The sequence below is a fragment of the Trypanosoma rangeli genome, assembly GCF_003719475.1.
Source record: "Trypanosoma rangeli strain AM80 chromosome Unknown Tra_15.4_contig_00339, whole genome shotgun sequence".
NCBI lineage: Eukaryota > Euglenozoa > Kinetoplastea > Trypanosomatida > Trypanosomatidae > Trypanosoma > Trypanosoma rangeli.
Window position 1 is genome coordinate 1,730 of NW_021706083.1, and position 18,825 is coordinate 20,554.

Below are 18,825 nucleotides of genomic sequence, written 5' to 3' on the forward strand. Positions count from 1 at the left end.
CATGGAAGATGGCACCACCTGCGAGTGCCCTGTGTCGTTGCGGACATCATGAAAATGGCAGGGCAACACCTTCACAAGGACCAGCGACTGAGGCTTCACCTCCTGCAGCAGCACACGCCCCACCATTATGTCGTCACTCATATGAATTTTTGTGAACTCTTCTTCCTCCCCTGTCGCATTCTGCAGAAGTGCAAAGCGCTGCAGCGGCTTGTACGACACCAACGCCTCCGCCATATCTCTCGACATCGCGTAGCACAGGCCAACCATAAAGGTCACGCCTACTGTGCGGTTCTTTTCCCAAATCCCCGTTCCGGCATGAACCCCCATGTAGATCCTGCGGCGCGGCAGAAGTCGCAAATTGGCCACAAAAAGGGGCACACGGAGGAATATGTCATCATCGCCCTTCGCAATGTAGCTGGCGGTGGGGAACAGGCGGAGCGCAAGATCAAACCACATGTACGTCTTGCTGCCAGTGGCAGTCATGTCTTGTGTAGTGTATGAATTCCCATGATTTTTTTTTTATCTAGTTGGCTATGGTTGTAGGAACATTTCGGTGTATTGAGTAATTTTCACTGTGTGTGTTTTGGGGTTGGCGTGCCTTGTGTGGTGGGTTTAGTAAAATATGTTGAGAAAACCGAGAGGGACATGGCGGTGGTGAATGCAGTGAGACTGTGTGGGGGGTTGGTGTGAGTATTGTTGCTTCGTTACAGTGCGTGTGTGTTGGTGTGGCTGGCTTTCTGTGTTCCTCGCGTCGTTTAAAAGTTCAAAAAACAACAACATCACATTAGAGATGATACGGCGGGAACGTGCTGCGAGGTTGAGGAGGATGCGGTCAACGTGCGGACAAGCGTTGCTGGCGGTTGCGTGTGCGCATGCATTGCGCCCCGTTAGTGCGTGTTTGCGTGGGTGCCACGATGACAGTAGAACAGCGCTATCCCTTCGCAGAATAACCCTCCACCCACCTCGCATCCTGCTGCGGGTATTGACTGCGGTTTCTTTTCCTTCGCCGTCATCGTGGTGTTGAGCGGAGGAGATGACGGCAAGATGAACAGCAGCGAGGCGCCAAGAGTTTCTGCACCGGTACCCAACGGCAATGCGTGCGGCATCAAACACAAAAAAGAAGAAACAAACATGTATGCACCAACGCGAGGAGGAGACGCCACGCCCCTCCCTTCCCCCCCTCTTCTTCTTCTTTGCAGACACGCATGCCAAGAGTCACGGAGCGCCTCCTGCAGGAGTCAGTCGTAAATGTGGGGACAACCTCCCAGAGCCGCTCCCACCGTAATTTTCTAGTCTTGAAAAAATATTATTATTCTTCTTTCCTCCTTCTTCTCCCTTTCGTGGTTCCTTTAATGTTCCTGCTGCCTATGCCTCCACACGTCCAGCCTGTACTTCCCGCCCTTGCGGTGGGCGTCAACGGCCGCCGCCATGTCCACATTGCATGCATAGGCACGTGTAGGTGCGTTTGCGTGGAACGGCGGGAAACGGGTGATGCCAGGAAGGAAATGAATTACTTCCTCACCTGCTGCCCCTTTAGACGAGCCATGTAGGCGCCCAGTCCCTTCTGCACCTCAGGGTTCATCATGAGCTCCACCACAAACTGCGTGTCGTACTCCCTGTCCTCGTCAGTAGCAATGTGCTGCAGGAACTCGCGTCGCATCATGTCGCGCGACATCCACCGCGACTGCTGTGGGATCGCCATGAAGCGCTCCGCCTCCCGCGACGCAGCCTCGCTCAGCTTCTCCTCCTCAACCACGGCATCCACAAGCCCAAGCTTAAGCGCCTCGTCGGCAGTCGGTGTCTCTCCCAGCTGCAGCATGCGCTCGGCGTTGCGGGAGCCCACGACGTAGGCGTACGCGGGGATCACCCACGCGGGGGTCGTGATGCCTAGCTTGGTCTCGTTCAATCCAATACGATAGAGGCGATCAGGCCTCCCTGCAGGGTGGCGAGACATGACGCGGAAGTCGGCGCCGAGAGACAAAATGCAGCCACCAGCAGGAGAGTTGCCGTTGATCGCGGCAATGATGGGCTTGGGGAAGCTGTTGAGAATCAGCCAGGTCTCCTGAAACGCCTGCCAGAAGCGACGAAGACGCTCGGGCTGGGGTTTGTACATCTCGTTGATGTCCAGCCCCGCCGAAAACACCGTGGGAATCGCGGAGGTGAGGATGACGGAGTTGCACCCCCCGTCGCTTCCAAGCCAGAGCATCCACTTGTTGAGTTCCTCAAAGACCTCCAGGCTGAGGGAGTTCACCGGGGGCCGACCGAGCTGCACGGTGGTGATGCCCTTCGCGTTCGTGTCTATTTTCAGCGTCTTCGGGGGTTCTGTGGGTTTCTGCGGTGGCTCAAAGTTTTCCTCCGGCACGGCGTGCGCCTCCGACGGTTGATGCTCGTGCTGGGGCGGGGCGCGGAACTCCGGCGGAACACCGGCGGGCGGACCTTGTCGAGTGCCCTGACGCCGCATAGGTGCGTTGAGCGCCAGCGCAGCGACTGCCGTCACGGCACACTGTGCAGGGCGTTGGGCACAAAGGTATGAAGCGAGGACGCGGCGCATGGTTGAGTGTATCTCCGTATGGCTGTGTGTCTTAAAAAACAGAAGAAAGGGGTAATAAAAACCAACAACAACAAACAACTCAACTCACGACAAGGCGCATTCGTGAGATGTGTGTGTGTGTACGCGAAGGGGGCGGGGGAAAGAAGAGAATGGCGATGCCACACACCTCCCAAAAATACCCACCACTTCAACTTGCGCACGACGGTGGCGAAAGAGGGGCAGCTTAAAGGACTCTCAAACGACACTACCAGGCACAACTAAGTGAAAGTTTGCCCTCTGCGTCCGCCTCGCTCCGACCCCTGAGGTACAAAACCCCAGCAGCTTACGTTGTGGGCAGGTACCCACGTAAACGTACGTTATGTCTCCATGTACGCCAAAAATTGCGGCGCAGTGATGTACGGTGGCACGAGAGCATCCGCATGGTGATTTCCGTCGACTGCGCAGCCGTTTTTGATGCCTCCCGTTACCTCCGTTTGGTACATGCGTTGCATGCGCTCCTTGAAGGCGGCAAATCCCATGCCACTCACCACATCACGCAGTGTATTTAGTGCCTTCTGATAGGAGTGCCCGGTGAACTCCTTACCCTTCTCTGTGTCCACCACCACCACCGCAGTGCCTGCCTCGGCTGCTGTTACCGTCGTCGTCGTCGGCGGCGGCGCCACCGCACGGGAGGGCACTGCGGTGGCGGACATGATGTTGGCACCTGAGGGCGTTATGCTGCGCATTGGCCTCCCCATAATGACGTCTCCGAAACATTGCTCCAGCAAAAGGCAAACTCCCTCCTTGAGAACAAACGGCATGCCGAGAGTATTTCCTACCCAGTGGTGTGCGAGTTCGTGCACAATGAGCTCCACTCTGCTGGCCTCGGTCGTGCCGCCTGCCCCTGCGTCGTGGTGCTTGCCTGGCCCTCTCGCGCTGCCATCGCAGGCGGAGGATCGGTAGATGGCCTCGTTGAGAAAGATGCAGCCATGGTGTTCCATGCCTGAGATGTACGGCATCGTGGGGGCAAGCACAATCGTGAGTAGCTCCTCCCGCCACTCCAAGTCGTGCGAGAAAGGCATCTGCTGCAAAGGCAGCGGCGCAGCGAAGTAGTCCTCTAAGAGTTGCACAGCTTCCTGAACGATGTCGGCAATTCGCCTGAGCGTATGCGACGTCACCCCACTTGAGGTAGCCGCCACCACTCGCAACGGCACCAGTTTTTCATCGGCGTTGCGACCTGCCGCTGCGGTCGTGGGTGACCCACGCAGACGCAGCAACTCCTCCACCATTTCCACGGAACCACTAAAGGCGGCGAAGGCCAACGCGTAGGCGGGTATCGGCCCCACCGGCGAAAAGGTGTGCTGCGTCCCCCTCCCACCCATGGCCTTCTCTGACATACGCGCCGTGTTACTCACAACCAAGCTGTAGCTTGAGGGCAGCTGCAGCGACTGCAGTTGCCAAATGAGGCGGTAGTGTTGAGCGTCGTCGGGGCACGGAAAGGCGAGACGTGCCAAGGCGACCTCAAAGTGTGTGAGGAGCACACCACGAGCTGCGCCTGCCGCCGACTCTGCGTTGTCGTTCGTGTAAATGCCTCCCTGATCCCACCCCTGAATTCTGCCTGTGAAGGCAATAACTAGCGTGACGCTGGAGCCGACTGGCATGCTCGCACCTCCCTCAAAGAAGACGTGTTTTGACCCCGGGTCCGCACAACCGCGCTGCTCCGTGTCGGCGTCGGGGCGCCCCTGGTGTGCCGGGTCCTTTGCGTCGTGGGCCTTGCCTTTCGTCTTCTTATCGCGGCGTGCGCGCCCACCATTCGAGGCGGCGCCGCGCTGCTTGCCTCGCTCAGCACCGCCGCTGTCGCCACCGCAGAGGCCACTCTCCACAACTTTCAGCACCTTCAACGCCCCTGCCCCGCTCGACGCCAGCTGTGGCTGCACCTTGAAGGAGTGGATAACAAGAGGCCGGGCCCTCGGAAGCTCGGGGGTGGGGGCCGTGATGGCATGGAAGTGGAGTCCATCGTTGGTCTTCACGTCAGCTGCAGGAAACGTCTCCTGTGTTGTCGCACGGGAAAAAGAACGCCGCAAGTACCGAATGGAAGATCTCCCGCTGTAGGCGTCGCCCGCCGCCAGAGGAGCGCTGCCGCCGTCACGCTGGGCGTCGGGCTGCACAAAGTTCAGCTGCAGGGTGCAGTGCGTTGGGTGCCAGTAGTGCATGGAGATTTACGGCTACAAATGTACATTTTTCACGAAGCAGAAAAAAAAAAGGAAAACATGGGAGGAAGGGGAAAGGAAGGGAGGGTGAGAGAGAGACGCAGCTGCCGGGTGACTGACACTTTGGGGGACGGTGGGAGGGTCAACACACGCCTTTTTTTTTCCTCTTTTTTTTTTTATCGCTTTACGCCACACCGCAAACAACACGAAGTGCAAAAGTGGGCAGCTTCGAAGAAAAGGCAAAAAACACCGGAGGAGGAGACAGTGGAAAAAGCAGGCACGCACACACTTCCCAGTTGCCCACGTTTTCATCTTCATTTCTTAGGTGCCAAAAAAATAAGACTAAAAAAAAAACGAGGCCGTCAACCAACTCGCACGCCTACGCGGGTGGTAAAAAGACGGAGAGCGACGGCGCAATGAAGTCGGGCAAAAGAGATGTGTGGCCGGCCTGCTCCGCCTTCCTGACGTCGTCCAGACTCTCCGCTCCAGTCAGCACAAGCATCGTCCTGCAGCCTGCCGCATTCCCAAACGCCATATCCGTTGTCAGCCTGTCCCCCACCATCAGGCACTCCTGTGGGTCCGTGATTCCTTCCTCCTCGAAGAGAATCTTCGCCATGTCCACGTACGGCTTGCCGCAAACGGCATCAGGAGAGCGCCCTGAAACGGTACTCAAGGCGCTCACCATCCCACCGGCGCCTGGGAGCAGCACGCCGCCTTCCCCAATGGGTATCTGAGGATCTTCGTTAGTGGCAATGAAGTACGCGGGGGCAGTTGGAACGGCATTCACTGGCTGCGCTGCAGGCCGCCCCTGTAGACAGAGCAAGGCACATGCAAGCTTGAGCATGTTAAAGTGCAGATCAAGGCCCACCACCACCGCGGCAGGATCGAGGTCAGAAAGCGAGATGCCCCCGGCGCCACTGCCTGCCGCTGTGACTCCGCAGGAAGAAGCTTGGAGCGGCGCCGGAAGAACGCGCCGCTCCCACGCGGTTGCTAAAACGTTCGCATCGTAACCGCCACACTTTTCTGCGTCGTGCAGCTCAAGCCCGTAGGTGATGTATCCCGGGGCCAAGACACGCCGCACCTCTTCGTGAAGCCCGTCCTCGCCAACGACAAATACATTTCTCTCCACTAGCGGCCTTTCCGAGCCGGTGCTCTTCCCTGCGGCCAACATGCTCTGAAGCCGTAGCGCCGCGGCAAAACCGCTGTTGTACACCTCGTGTTCCTGCACGCCCTCGATACCTCGCCGCTGGAATCTCCGCACAAAGCCGGCACGAGAGACACTGGCGTTGTTGGTGAGGAAACGGATCTGCTTTCCACATGAGCGGAGGTACGCCAGGGTTTGCGGAATTTTGGGCAAAACGTGTTGCCCGGTCCACACCACACCATCCAGGTCGAGGAGAATGTACCGCACGGAGGCCAACAACTCCGCCACTTCCGCAGCAGTGACAGTTCTTCTGGGAACTGCCGCGGCCTTCGTCGCTACGCTTACCGCATTCCCCATACTCGCTTTGCTCATCGTTGTGACCTTCGCCGCAAGGTCCTCATCAAATGAGGGGACACCGTAGCCGGCAGGAGAATAAAAACAATGTAGAGAAGAAAACAATATGCGGGTATAGAAACAAAAAAAAATAAGAAGCAACAATAGAGACTGGCGTCAGAGTCCTCACACGTGCACAAAGAACATGAGATGGTTAAGAGAGACGCAGGCGTGGGAGGCAACGCGCCTGAAATCAATACTTTCGCCACGCTGCATCTCCTAACTCATGCCGGCTCACTCGCACGGTTTCAGGAGAAGGCATTGGGTTACACACGTAAGAAGATGCAGGAAAAGATTGGGACAAATAGGTTACTAAGTTTGTTCCAAGAGCTGCCCGCCGATCGTCTGTCTCGTGGGGTGTAAAGAGAGAGAAAAAAGGGAGGAGAACACACACGCACACATACAGCAGTAACACTGCTAACAAATACACCGGCACACCCCATTCTTGTTGGCTTCGCGGCAAGGCGCCGACCACTGGGAAGGTGGCAGGCATCAGTCAACGTCGCCTGTATCCGTGACTACGTCGCCCGCCCTCCACCCCTGTCCGCGGCAACGGAGCACGACGGCCTGCATCTCGCCACGTTTCACTGCTTCTTTTTCCGCCTTGTCCGCCTCACAGAGCTGCGGCATCGGTTCCGTCGAGGCACTCATACCTTAACTGGACAAACCATGTACTTGCGCCAAGGATCGCCGCACGTAGAGCTAGTGGAGACGTCGTGAATCTTCTTCGGCAGGCGCGGGGTGTGCCGGTGGCTGTGATGCGGACGCTGATGTGCGCCTCTCTCACCCCACGCAGGCTGTAACGCGTCATTCCCGCCCAAGGTGCCCCACGGCAGCGGCTACCGAATCCTCCCGTGTCGCAGCTGCAAAGAAGGCCGATGACAACGACGCGAAAGACGAACAGGAACGCACAAACGTTAGGGTGACGCTTGCGTTGTCAAAAATAATGCGGTTATCGTCAATGAGCAGCAGCGTCCCCTCCACGTCCTCCTCCCCCGTTGGCGGATTGCGGCACGGGCGCCGCCTCGGGGTATTGCGACTCCCTCTTCGGGCGCTCTTCCCTTTCGGCTGAGCTGCCTCGCCGGGAAAAACAAAACAAGGCAGACGAACGCGGCAAAGAAAGCAAAACCCGCAACAAAAACAGCTAACAAGTTGACTGAAATTGTTGTCTCGCCCTCAGAAGAGAACCCAAATGACCTCAAGAAGGCAGCCTTAGAGCCCTAATCAGAAGACTGGCCCATCAGCTACAGATCATCGAGGGTGTGGGGATACACGCAAGAGAGCCACGTTTCTCTTCCTCCTCGCTGTCGAGATGGACCCTAACCGCCGAGCACTGACACACCTACACATAAACATTGGCAACACCAGCAAATAGAAAAAGATGCGGAGGCGGAAAAACATTAAGGCACAGAGACACAGTCGACAGGGCTCACCAGCCAAGCAGGGCAACATAACCTTCGCGCCAGCCACACACGCGGTAGCCAAACTCGTTAAACACCACTTATCCACCCGTCTTCCTCCTCCAGCGAACAGGCAGTTTTTTTTTCTGTTTTATCGTTCTCTCAGATGTGCTCCTCCTCCGCGTAACCGCCCACCTCCTCGCCCCTCGCTGTGCAGAATGCAGGAAGGAATAGCGGCGCCGAGGTGAAGAAGAGTAAACAAAAGTAATAAATAACACAAAGGTAACAAACCACTGCGAAAATCAAACTCGCGACCGCCGCTTCAGTAGAGTGGCGCACTACCACTGTGCTAAGCAGTCGCAGGTTGCGGACAGGGCGCCGCAGCGCTGCAGGCGCGTCCAGAGAGCGGCTCCGGCACACACGCACTCACCTTTTTATTTTTCTATACCGCTTTGCTTGCGGGGCTCATGGGGGCAGAGAACGACGGCGAGGAAACACCAACGATGGCGGCACCTTAGCCAGTCTCGCTGCGGGAGGCACATGGGGAGGGAACAGCAAGCAGGAACAGGAGGAACAAGAGCAAAAAGACAAAAGGTGTGTTTCTCCTCTTTGCACCCCCCAGTCATCTTTGATACGCTCGTTCACCATTTCCGCATATATATATTCCTCCCTCCCTCACACACCAACCCCCCCCTCCGCGGGTCTCTTCTGCATCAGTGGGCTTTACTCTTTTCCCGTGCCCGCTAATGTCCCCTCTCACGCGCCTCCCCCTCGCATTTTATTCTCGGCACCACCCATCCCACAGCACGCCGCGGCGTGTTCGCGCGCCTCGTGCCCGTGCAGGCTTCTCCTCCCGCCGCCTCTTCGCGGTGACTCCGCACCGCTACAAACTCCCCAGAATGTGGCCAAAGGAGGCGTTGTTGCCGTGTTCCTCTCTAAAGTACTCACAGAGCTGTGGCTGGCTGCGCAAGGCCTGAATAAGCACCTTCTCCGGCAGATTGACAAGGAAGTTGCTGCACTCCCTGTAGTGTTCCTCCGCAAACAGCAAGACACCACGCCAAAGAATTATGTCCTTCTCCCACGTGGCATCCTTCGCGAGCGGCAGCAGCACTGCCTGGTGGACGAAGCGAACAAGGTCAGCGTGTGGCCTTTGGGCGTGAAGTTTGCAGGCAAGAATTAATGTTACCATCAGCTGTGAGGGAACGGAGGACGTGCCACTGCCACTGCTACTATTGCCGCCACCAACGTGCTGCATCAGTTGACGCACCGCGCTCTTAATTTCTTCAGGGCCGTAGAGAAACTCCGTCGTACTGCCGTCAAAGCTGCGTGTAAGTTTTAGCAGCACACCAATGACCTTTTTTGTGGTGAGCGGGCTAATAGGGAGATCCTCTGCGGCTTGCCGCGTTCCTGCAGCTCCCTCTATGGCTGTTGCGGAAGAAGAGGCAGCGCCCAAAATACCGCGCGACTCTCCCCGCCCCGCACTTGAAGACGAGATCGAATGTTTACCAGCGGCCGTTTGGGAGTCCGCGGCGTGTGACTCGTGTGAGGCGCGGTGCAGGTAGACAAGAAGTTCCGTGCGTGAAAGACCGCGGGAGACGCCGTCGGAGAAGGGCACAGGCGAACGCACAAGCACCTCGCGCACGACATCGCGGATAAATGCCTCGAGCTCTTCACTACTCATCCGCATTACTTCCGCGTCCGCATTCATCCCTGTAGCTGAGGCACACTGCTGCTGCTGCTGAAGCTGAAGCTTGAGTTGCAGCTGTACAAAGTGCAGCAAGGAACGCAGGTAGGTGTGCCGCAGCTCCTCCGCACTGGTGAGACCGAGAAAAGGAGCAACAAACCGCACGTCGTGTAGCGCCGTTGCGGCATCCCCCGCATCACCAGCACCGGCAGCGGAACGGTACAGTTGTGGAATCTCACTGCTGTCGTACATCACCCGCGCGTGCCCCAGCAACGCAAGCGCCGTCTGCTCCAGCTGCGACGCCGAGGACTCCGCCGCCTGCCCCATCGTTCGCAGCTCTGCGCAAATGGCCCACAGTATCTTCTGCACCAACACCGTGGCGTCGCCGCTGTGCCGGCGCAGGTACGGCATCACGTTGGACATGAACGACATCGCATCCGTCCGGAACAGACGTTGACACATCCGGCCCACATCCACGTGCTCCACGAGGAGGCGCATCATGACCTCATTTTGCCGTTCATCACACTCCTTGAAGACGGTCAGCAGCACGGGGAAAATTTCCTTCGGCTGACGTGCGCACAGCATGAGAAAAGGACCGAGATGGCGATCCAGCGAGTCTGCAAGCTTCCTTATTTCCCTCTCACGGAGCGCGGCGGCACCGCCCTCGTCGTCGTTGGTGCTTGCGCCCTCCATCTTCGCCACAGAATTGGACATGGGGCCAACAGACGCTGCTAAGGGGGGGAGTTTCGTGACGGGTATGGCTGCCATTTGCCGCTTGGCGTAGCAGACCAGTAGCGTCTCGGCATTTTTGTCGATGACGCGACGGCCGTCCGTGCCGTGGGCAGAGAGAAGCTCTCCGAGTTTAGTCACGGCGAGTCGGCGCGGGTATTCATTGCGTGCGGCAGCCAGATGTAACAAACTGTTCACGGCGTAGCGCCGGCACACTGCGCGCTTAAGGGCAAGGCTCTTCAGAAGCCACATCCCCAGCAAGCAGCGCTCCTTCTCGGTGGAGAGGCAGTACTGTTTGTGGATGTAGTGCCAGACGTAGCGGGTGATGCAGGGGCACTGCAACAGGACGTCAAGCAGCAGCGCCGGCAGCCTGGCCTCCGTCGCCAACTCCATCACGCGGCAGAGGACGTAGCTGTACATGCACGGCGACTGCGTTGTATCCTCACAGAAGAAAATGGACATGTTCGCCCCGCCCTCGCCGTCCGCATTGTCGTTCGCGTGCGGCGTCTCCTCCTCGTCGCGGGGGTGTTTGCGGGAACTCAACCCGCCACCACCTCCGCCGCCGGCAACTGCGTCCTGCGTCGTCGACTGCAGCCACTCCACGGGGTTGTCGGCATCAATCGTAAAGGCTGCGTGGGACCGCAGCTCCAGTGGCGAGCCCTGCAGCTGCAGCTCCGCCTCCGCACCGGTGTTTGTGGCGCCCAGGAACGCAAAGGCGCTGTTCCCCCGCTCCCGCACGGGCGCCAGCGCGGAGTAGAACGTAAACAGCACCTGCATGACAAGCTGGTACGCCAAAGTACGGAGAGGCGCGGCCGTCCTCTCGCGGGCGCAGCGGAGAAATTCCCTGCGGAGGCGCACACACACCGCGTCCACGGCGGCGTCTATCATCGACAGTGGGAGTTGCGCCAGGGCCCGCGCAATGAGGGCTTGCGCCTCGAGCAAACGACTCTCCGTCTCCTCTGAAAATGCATCGTAGACATCAAGCAGTGAAAAGAAGGCCTCGCGTAACACCATTGCCAGTGCCGACTCACTCTCGAGGAGGTGGGTGCCCTTTGCGTAGAGGGCAGTGCTCTCCTTGAGGTGCTCCAGCAGCCGCCCCACCGGAATACCCTCCACACCCTGCTGCTCAATGCGACGCTGCCGAAGGATCTCCTCCCGCTGGGCCCGCTTTGCCGCGTCGTACTGCATCCGTTCCAGCCCCTGCGTGTGAAGTGCCTGAATCGCCTGCTCCGTCATGATGTCCATGTGGCGCACGCTCAGCAGCACGATGTCCACCAGCGCGTTCACCGAGACAGGGCCAACGGTGCTTTGCAGCAGCGCCTCCTTGCCGCCGGCGCCGCCTTGTAGGAGGGTCGCATCGTCCATGTCGCCAAGGTCGGTGTCGGCGGCGGCGTCGTTCGCCGTCGTCTCCTCACGCGGCGCCTCCAAAATCTGCTCACACTCCCGCAGTCGCGAGGAGCAGGCCTCGGATGACGGCGCCTCCGCCACCTCCCACGCAGCCCGCCACGCCGCGGCTTTGGTATCATCATCCCCGTTATTCTGCAGCACCTGCTCACACTCACGCCGCACGAGCATGAGTTGGAGCGGATCCTCCACCTCCATGACCTCGCCAAAGGCGTTGAGGGCCGCCCCCACCGCGTGCTCCATCGCTGGAAACAGGCGTAGCTGCAGCCGCACCACCGACAGCAGGCGCCGCACCGCCCACTGCACCCCCGTCGTGCGCAACGCATCGGCCGCGAAAGCCCCCCTGTCCACTGAACCCGCCGCGGACTCCATCGACTGTTTCTGCAGCACCACCAAATATTGTTGCAGGGCGCTGAGAACCCGGGCTACGGCAAAGCGTCCAGCGGCAAGGAGCGGCGTCTCTGCGTCCGGTTGCGCACAACTGTCGTGCGGTGTTTCGTGGCTGGCGCAGCGCCAGAACAGCTCCTCCAGTACACGCAGTGCGCTCGCCAAGACGAGCGGAGAGACCGTTGTGCCTGCCTGCATGCGTATGGACGCGGGAGCCTTCTCACCGCTCCCTGCTCCGACCGACGACCGCAGCGTCTCCACCGCCGTCGTCAGCGGCGACAGGATGCCCTCTACAGCTTGCCGAACCGCCAACAACACAGCTTCCTTGTCGCTCTCAGGCAACTCAGCCACTGCCCCTTCAGTGCTGGCCGGCATTGACGCGGCCTGCGTAAGTGACAGCAGCAACGCACGCAGACAGTCGAGGATGCCCAGCTGCATGCCTGTGCTGCCGTCCACGTGTGAGGGCGGCTCTGTGGGAGGTGTTGTGAGACGTTTAGCCATCACCACTCGCAGCGTTTGCAGCTCACTGCAAAGTGACTCTGCCGTGGACGCCTCCACTACCGAATAGCAGCCACCAAACCCGTACACGAGGGGAACAGTCTGCTGGAAGAGCAGCGTCACGGCCTCTGTGAAGAGCGAGAAAAGCTGCGTGTCGTCCACTGTCGACAACTCGTTGAAAAAAAGCGCAAGAAGAATGTAATCATCTGCCGTCAGCTGCCACCGGTGCCCACCGTCGCCGTTGTCCAAGGGCGGCCCCGCCTGACGGAGACAGAAGCCAATGGCTCGCATAATGGCCCGCCGATACACCGCATGCATGCGGTCGGCGGCGTAGTAGGCGTCCATCAGAGCGGCGAGCATCTCCCGCCCCTCCTCCAACGTGTGTGCCGCGGCAATGGCGCCCTGCAAGGCATCGAAGTCCACCGACTGCAAGGCGTCCGCCTCCCGCGCGGAGCTGAGGAATGCATCCATCCTGGCTTCTTGTACGGTCCCTTCTGCGTGCTTTCCTGCCCCAATCGGCTCCTTTCTTTGCTCTCGCACACTAAAGCCTCAATATACCTTTTGCTACAAGGGGAGTACGTACGTGCGTGTATGCGGACGTCGTCGCAGAGTGTGAGGGGTAAAAGGCAAGATAAGAGGCGGACATGTGCGGCGGGCAGTGAGTGTGAGCAAGTGGCAGGAAGTTGCACATAATACATAAATATATACACACACACGTGTATCATTCCGTGTGCGTTTAACACGCAATAGTTTGACGTCTCCTCAAGCTGAGAGCAGAGGGCCCCACAGCCCTCACAGGTCACGTGAAGAAGGGAGGCTAAAACGCGGCTGGGGAAACGACGAAGGGACAAACCAGAACTACCAAGACAAGAAAAACAAGATGCGTAATACAAAGGCGGGCTGTACCACACTGCCTACGCCGACGAAAAACACACGCAAACAGGCAGAAAAACAAATACACAGCAAGTTCCTTTTTTTTCTAGCCATCCTTTGAGTGAAGGCCATCGTCGCCGCAGTCTATGCGGCACCGGCAACACGCTTCATCAAAGATACATGCACACGCACAGGGCAGCATAACCACCGCCAGTAATGCATGGGCTCAGCAAAGATGAACACCAAATACAATAAAAATACACACACGGGAGGAAAAAAAATATGATTGTTTATGTATTCATATCCTTCCTTCTTTCTTCCCTTGTACCTCTCTCCACCGCTGCATGTTAGGTCAAATGGTTGTAGTGAACTACACGCTGCCACTCATCCGCTTTTTTCCTCCGCCTCATTTTTATTATTGGTGTATATGACTGCATTTTCGTGTCATTTGACCTCCACCCGCAGGTGCGCCTCTTTTAATTTTCTTCGCGCCTCGTAGTGCTTGCCGTGAAAACGCGCCATCAGCGTCGCGGCACTTCATGCAGGCAACCTACGTAGGGCTAAGCAGCGACGACGTCGCTCAGGGCAAAAGTTTGCGAAAAAGGGATCACAGTGTTAGCAGGCAGGTAATCAAACTGCCCCTCAATCACTTCAAGCCAGCGCTCGCAGATCTCCAGCCATCGGTTGCCGTGGTAGGGGACGTGGCTGAACCTCACCAGCTGCTGGCCCCGTTCCAGCTCCATCAAGGGCAGCGAACTGCACGGCGGCGGCGGCGGAGGAGGAGGAAAAAATCTGGCATGAAAGTACAGAAAATCGCTCAGAGACTCTTTTTTTTCCTTTGCGGGGCCCACCTTGGCACCAGGTCGGCTGTGGGGCGCTGTGAGGGCGAAAGGGTCCGATGGCAGCTACAGCTGGCCATTCACGGTGTCGTCAGCCAAGCTGGCAATGGAGAGAGGCGGCCCCGCCGCGGCGGTACTGTCCCCTGCAACATCCTCCACGCTGAAGGCGGAAAGTGCGGGGTGGTGGTGGTGGTACCTCATGCAGTTTGCTGTACACCTTTGCTTCGCCGACTCCGTTTCCGTCGTCAGCAGGTTTGTCTGAGAAGAATCTCCGCGATCCCCGCAACAGCCTTGGCGCCCTCCCCCCATCCCACACGGAGCACTCTACGGACGTCACGGACACCCCACTCGTGGCGGAGGTCGCCGTGAGCGGTATTGTCGTCGGCGCCGCCCCTCCTGTGGTGGAGCCTGCCAGCGGCGGATTTCCAAAGCCTGTGACACCGATGAGGTGCGCAGAAGACCCGGTCACCAAAGTCGCCCCCAGCGCCCAACAGGCTGCCCCGCCCGTAGACCATTCGCGGGGTCGTGTGGGATGGTGCATCGTAAATCCTCTCACGATTCACGGCATGGTTCCCGCGTGTGCTGCACCCGTCCTCGAAGACGCTGCTGGTCTCGGCCCAGTCGGTGTTGGGCGAGTATGGGCGGTCCTTCGGGGTGCACACCTGCCTGGGCAGCAGACTCGTCTGTTGGCCGCCCCTTCTCGGCGGTGAGCGGGCGCGTGTGAGTCTCCAGGTGCGCCGTGGGCCTCATCGTCTCCACGCACACGCCATCGATGTCGTCGATGTGTATGTGTGCTTCTTGCGAGCCTGTTGGGCGCCACCACACACGCAACAGCAAAAGAGACAGAAGCAGAGAACGAAGAAGCAAAAACAAAAGCAAAAAAAAAGCACACAACGTGCAGAAGAGACCGCAACTTCCACCAGTTAAAACATCAAAAATGAGTGAGAGAAGCAGGTGGCAAGAGGAGTCTGCAGGTAACAAGAAACCTCGCATACACCGCACACAGATTGACAATAGAGACTGACGCTTCTCCGCGCCACTCCCACTTTTGCCTTTTCCTCGTTAGTTATATATCTACTTACACGCGGATTAATACAAAGGAAACAAAAAGGATGAACACACCAACACCTGTGTCTGCATACGCAGATGTGTGGACGGATGTCCCACTGCAGATGCATGTAAAGAGACACACGGGTAGAAAGTAGTTCCATTACAGTAGCAGCACATCCATCGTCGTGACGCGTCCCTGACAATTCGCGCTGCAGACAAATGTCAGCGTAAGCGTGGCGTCCACAGCATCCCCTACAAACCAGGCGATTACGGTGCCTGCGGCGTCCATGGAAAACACCGTGCGCTCCACGTAGTGGAGGGCCTTCAAACGTGTCGCGTGGTGCGTCGGGTGCCGCAGTGGCTTTTTCGTCTCGTCTACCGGCTTCTCAAACTCCGCCGGAACGTGTACGACAATGGGGCTTAGGGAGCAGTCCCGTGGCTGTGCGTCCCCCGACTCCCACGGCCCACGGCAGGCCAACATTGCCCCGGACTCATTCCCGAAGATCATCGTAGCGTCGTCCAGAAACGCAACGGCGTGAAGTTCATCGCACGGCTGCGGCGATGACGCCCGGTAACGCGCCACGACGTTCATCGTTGCCGTCTCGTGCACGGCGAAGGCGTGACTCGAAAGTATGGTAAAATACTTCCCGCTCGGCGAGAACTTCACCGTGTGAGGGCAATCGCGCCTCTCCAACTTGGCCCGCTTCACGCACGGCTGGCCGTCCTTGCCACCCTCTCCCTCCCTCGCCTCCGCCGCTTCGCCCTGCCGCGCCGACGGGATCTCCACGAGGGATGTGTTGTAGCGCCACTTACTCAGCATCCGACCCCTCGCAAGGTCAACCACCGCCACGTACCGGTCAGCGCCGATCGTGACAGCCAACGTCCCGTCACTGCCCGGGTGAGCCGCAACGCTCGTGACGCTCTTCTCGTGGAGCGGGAGCGAGCGGCTGACAGTCCAGTCGCGGGTGCGGTACATGACGAGTTGACCGTCCGCGCAGCCGCAGAGCAGGTGCTGCGAGTTGGCGACGAAGAGAAGACAGCGCACCTCACTTGGTGGTGCGACGTGGCCAAGGTCCGCAAGGCGCACACCTATAGTCTCCCCCGCAGCCCGCAGTCGCTGCCGCTCCGTGGCGGTTAGGCTCCTCTGCTGCTTGTTTGTGAAGAGGAAGACCCGCTCGTCTGTGCCGGCGGAGGCCATGTATTTGTCGCCCACCGCCACGCTGCTGACGCAGCCCTCGTGGTGCTTCACGGAAAAAAGCATCCCAAACTTGTTGCGGCGATACACAAGCCCCGCCATCACTGAGTGGTAGGTGCCGATAACCAAAAGCGCGCCACGGCACACTACCACCGCCGCGTCGGGAGGAGGAGGAGTCGTTGACGCCATGGCTGCGACTGGCGTCTGAGAGAGGCGAGGAGACTTGCGCGCCTTAACACATCTGGAGGGGCTCATGCGTTGACTGCGAACCACCGTGGGACCGGGCAAAAGAAGAAGAAGAAATCCACCAACAACGCGCTACTGAAAGACGGCAAACAAAAAAAAAAGAAGAAGGAAAAAAAGTGGCAAAACAGCAGCCACGTTGAATGGCTCAATGGCCTCGATACACGCAGTAAACCACGGACCCCCTCCCCACGAGGCCCCTCAGGCAAAATGCTGCACGAACAAAAATTTTTTTTTGTTTCATTTATTCAATCATCAAAGTAGGACGCAACTAACCGCGTCGCGGCGGGCAAGGTCCTTCGCGTCGTGCTCCCAGGGCGAGACAGGGTGAGGCGTCGTTTCGGTGTCAACCGACGCACCGCCTCACGTCGTCCCCTTCCCTGCCAGGCTGCGGCTGGTGGGGAAAGACGGTGAGAAGAAAGGGACACGGGGGAAAGAGAAATATTGACGCTTCACCCAGAGAAAATGAAGGCACATCCCACGCACCGCGGCAGTTGCACATGCCACTCGACAGCCGACAATGAGCTGAAGCGGACCACACGCTGAGAATTCACCCTCTCCTTCGTTTCTGTATGTCTTCGTAACAATTCAGTTTCGTGCAATAGCCAGATGATCTTTCACAGCACACACACACACAACGCTTATAAATAAAAGAAAAAAAACGGCGAGGAAAGAAGGCATCGTGATATGTGTCCAGTCACAAATGACCCTCTTCTTTGGCAAACTCGTGCGTCATACTTAACTCCCTCTCCCCTCGTTCTTCCTCTTGTCCTTAGTTCCAATAGGCACTTTTTACAGTTCAACTCTTTACGGAAAGTGGGTATGAATGACCCTCTACACCACTGTCACACTCGAGAGGGACGCGCACGCTGCCGGGCACAGGTCGGCCCCATTCTTCACCGCGTCCACTTGGATTGTTGTGTGACCAATGCCAAAGAGTTTCTCGCACACGTACTGCGCCTTGCGCAGCGCCGTCGCTGCGTCATCTGCGACAAGGTGGACGGATAGGGCGACATAGTCCGACGAGAGAGACCAGACATGCAGGTCATGCACACCGACCACACCATCAATGCTCAAAAGAGCCTCGTTGAGGGAGAGATAGTCAATCCCCGGCGGTGTGCTCTCCATGAGAATCCCAAAGAGGTCCACCAGCAGCGGCTTTGTCATGTTAAGCGTGACACCGGCGAAAAACAATGAGCAGAGCGGGTCGGCGAGGTTGTAGAGAGAGTACTTATACGATGGGGTACCGAAGACATGCTTGTTGGTAAAGTAAATAAAGATGCCCGCAAGTATCACCCCAACGGATTGCACACAATCGCCCAACGCATGAAGTAACGCCGCGTTGACTGCAAACCCCTTCTTGTCCTTCCCCTTGCCACCACAACCGTGGTTGTGTTGAGCATTGTGGTCGTGGTGGTGCCCGTGATGCTCCTGCGAGTCGTTGTAAATTTTTTCTTCCGACCCGTGCTCCTCCCTCCGTGTGGCTGTGGCGGTGCCCCCCAAAATGACTATGCCCATGCGAGCCGCCAAGGTACAGAATCAAGGCGCACACAACGTTCACAACCATGCCCAGAACACCCACGACGATCATAATATGTGAGTTAATCTCCTCGCACATCAGCTCGGACGGCGCAGCAGCAATCCCAACGCCCGCTTTTCCCAAAACGGCCTGATGCAGTAACATCGCCGGGATGCGGCTACACGCCACGACGTTCCACATTCGTGTCATGCACTCAATTATGATCCACAACACCAGCGCCCAGATGGAGAAAACGGAGACAAGTGTCCCGATCACCTCCACGCGGTGCCAGCCGTAGTTGTACTTCCCGCAGGACGCCTTGGATGCCGCCTTGAGGCTCATGATGCTCAGCCCGTACGCCCCCACATCGATCATCAGGTGGGCGGCATCCGTCAGGAGAGCCAAGGAGTGGGCAAGGACGCCCGAGCCAAATTCCAGCACCATGAACACAAAGCAGAAGATGAGGGCACCGTACAAAACTTTGGCCTCACGCCGCCGCCGCTCTTCGGTGGTGTTGAGAACATTTTCAATGGCGACGCGTTCGTTCGGCGTCGGACTGAGGCTATCGTGCCGCAGCCCGTTGCTGGCGTAGCCCGCTTGCGCTGCACCGCCGGGGCGCAGCAGCCCCTCAGCCTCCCTCTGCATCGCCTCCTTCCCTGTGGCTTATTGCCCTCCACGAGTATTCCGGTCTCGGCCGAAGCTACTCCCACCCATGCACACCCAGTGG

At 58.2% G+C, this 18,825-nt stretch overlaps 10 protein-coding genes and 1 non-coding gene across 11 annotated transcripts in view, besides 3 other annotated features; all 11 read right to left on the minus strand.

Moving 5' to 3' along the window:
* Nucleotides 1–483, minus strand: part of TraAM80_07748 (UDP-Gal or UDP-GlcNAc-dependent glycosyltransferase) — a gene marked incomplete at both ends in the record, with an annotated part of 1,563 nt that extends 1,080 nt beyond the window's left edge. The window contains one exon of the mRNA XM_029384528.1: nt 1–483. This exon is cut by the window's left edge and continues 1,080 nt beyond it. Within this exon, the coding sequence (XP_029235623.1) occupies nt 1–483 (483 nt within the window).
* Nucleotides 484–1,510: 1,027 nt separating this feature from the next.
* On the minus strand, nt 1,511–2,551 carry TraAM80_07749 (3,2-trans-enoyl-CoA isomerase; the record flags this gene model as incomplete). Its single annotated transcript, XM_029384529.1, has 1 exon — nt 1,511–2,551. The coding sequence occupies one exon, from the start codon at nt 2,549–2,551 to the stop codon at nt 1,511–1,513; it is 1,041 nt and encodes a 346-aa protein (XP_029235624.1).
* Nucleotides 2,552–2,907: 356 nt separating this feature from the next.
* On the minus strand, nt 2,908–4,743 carry TraAM80_07750 (putative aminopeptidase, putative,metallo-peptidase, clan MA(E), family M1; the record flags this gene model as incomplete). The annotated part of the gene is made up of 1 exon (XM_029384530.1): nt 2,908–4,743. The coding sequence occupies one exon, from the start codon at nt 4,741–4,743 to the stop codon at nt 2,908–2,910; it is 1,836 nt and encodes a 611-aa protein (XP_029235625.1).
* Nucleotides 4,744–4,894: 151 nt separating this feature from the next.
* Nucleotides 4,895–4,918: a microsatellite.
* A 201-nt stretch (nt 4,919–5,119) lies between these two features.
* TraAM80_07751 (4-nitrophenyl phosphatase) lies at nt 5,120–6,241 on the minus strand (the record flags this gene model as incomplete). Its single annotated transcript, XM_029384531.1, has 1 exon — nt 5,120–6,241. The coding sequence occupies one exon, from the start codon at nt 6,239–6,241 to the stop codon at nt 5,120–5,122; it is 1,122 nt and encodes a 373-aa protein (XP_029235626.1).
* A 1,723-nt stretch (nt 6,242–7,964) lies between these two features.
* Nucleotides 7,965–8,036, minus strand: TraAM80_07752. The gene has a single exon. It is a non-coding gene; the product is annotated as a tRNA-Ser (tRNA).
* A 524-nt stretch (nt 8,037–8,560) lies between these two features.
* On the minus strand, nt 8,561–12,850 carry TraAM80_07753 (uncharacterized protein; the record flags this gene model as incomplete). Its single annotated transcript, XM_029384532.1, has 1 exon — nt 8,561–12,850. The coding sequence occupies one exon, from the start codon at nt 12,848–12,850 to the stop codon at nt 8,561–8,563; it is 4,290 nt and encodes a 1,429-aa protein (XP_029235627.1).
* Nucleotides 12,851–14,013: 1,163 nt separating this feature from the next.
* Nucleotides 14,014–14,037: a microsatellite.
* A 145-nt stretch (nt 14,038–14,182) lies between these two features.
* On the minus strand, nt 14,183–14,632 carry TraAM80_07754 (uncharacterized protein; the record flags this gene model as incomplete). The annotated part of the gene is made up of 1 exon (XM_029384533.1): nt 14,183–14,632. One exon carries the CDS (start codon nt 14,630–14,632, stop codon nt 14,183–14,185), a length of 450 nt encoding a protein of 149 aa, XP_029235628.1.
* An 11-nt stretch (nt 14,633–14,643) lies between these two features.
* Nucleotides 14,644–15,084, minus strand: TraAM80_07755 (uncharacterized protein; the record flags this gene model as incomplete). Its single annotated transcript, XM_029384534.1, has 1 exon — nt 14,644–15,084. One exon carries the CDS (start codon nt 15,082–15,084, stop codon nt 14,644–14,646), a length of 441 nt encoding a protein of 146 aa, XP_029235629.1.
* A 217-nt stretch (nt 15,085–15,301) lies between these two features.
* TraAM80_07756 (uncharacterized protein) lies at nt 15,302–16,591 on the minus strand (the record flags this gene model as incomplete). The annotated part of the gene is made up of 1 exon (XM_029384535.1): nt 15,302–16,591. The coding sequence occupies one exon, from the start codon at nt 16,589–16,591 to the stop codon at nt 15,302–15,304; it is 1,290 nt and encodes a 429-aa protein (XP_029235630.1).
* Nucleotides 16,592–16,669: 78 nt separating this feature from the next.
* Nucleotides 16,670–16,698: a sequence feature (A-rich).
* Nucleotides 16,699–17,413: 715 nt separating this feature from the next.
* On the minus strand, nt 17,414–17,746 carry TraAM80_07757 (solute carrier family 30 (zinc transporter), member 2; the record flags this gene model as incomplete). Its single annotated transcript, XM_029384536.1, has 1 exon — nt 17,414–17,746. The coding sequence occupies one exon, from the start codon at nt 17,744–17,746 to the stop codon at nt 17,414–17,416; it is 333 nt and encodes a 110-aa protein (XP_029235631.1).
* A 64-nt stretch (nt 17,747–17,810) lies between these two features.
* On the minus strand, nt 17,811–18,743 carry TraAM80_07758 (solute carrier family 30 (zinc transporter), member 2; the record flags this gene model as incomplete). The annotated part of the gene is made up of 1 exon (XM_029384537.1): nt 17,811–18,743. One exon carries the CDS (start codon nt 18,741–18,743, stop codon nt 17,811–17,813), a length of 933 nt encoding a protein of 310 aa, XP_029235632.1.
* Between the last annotated feature and the right edge of the window lie 82 nt (nt 18,744–18,825).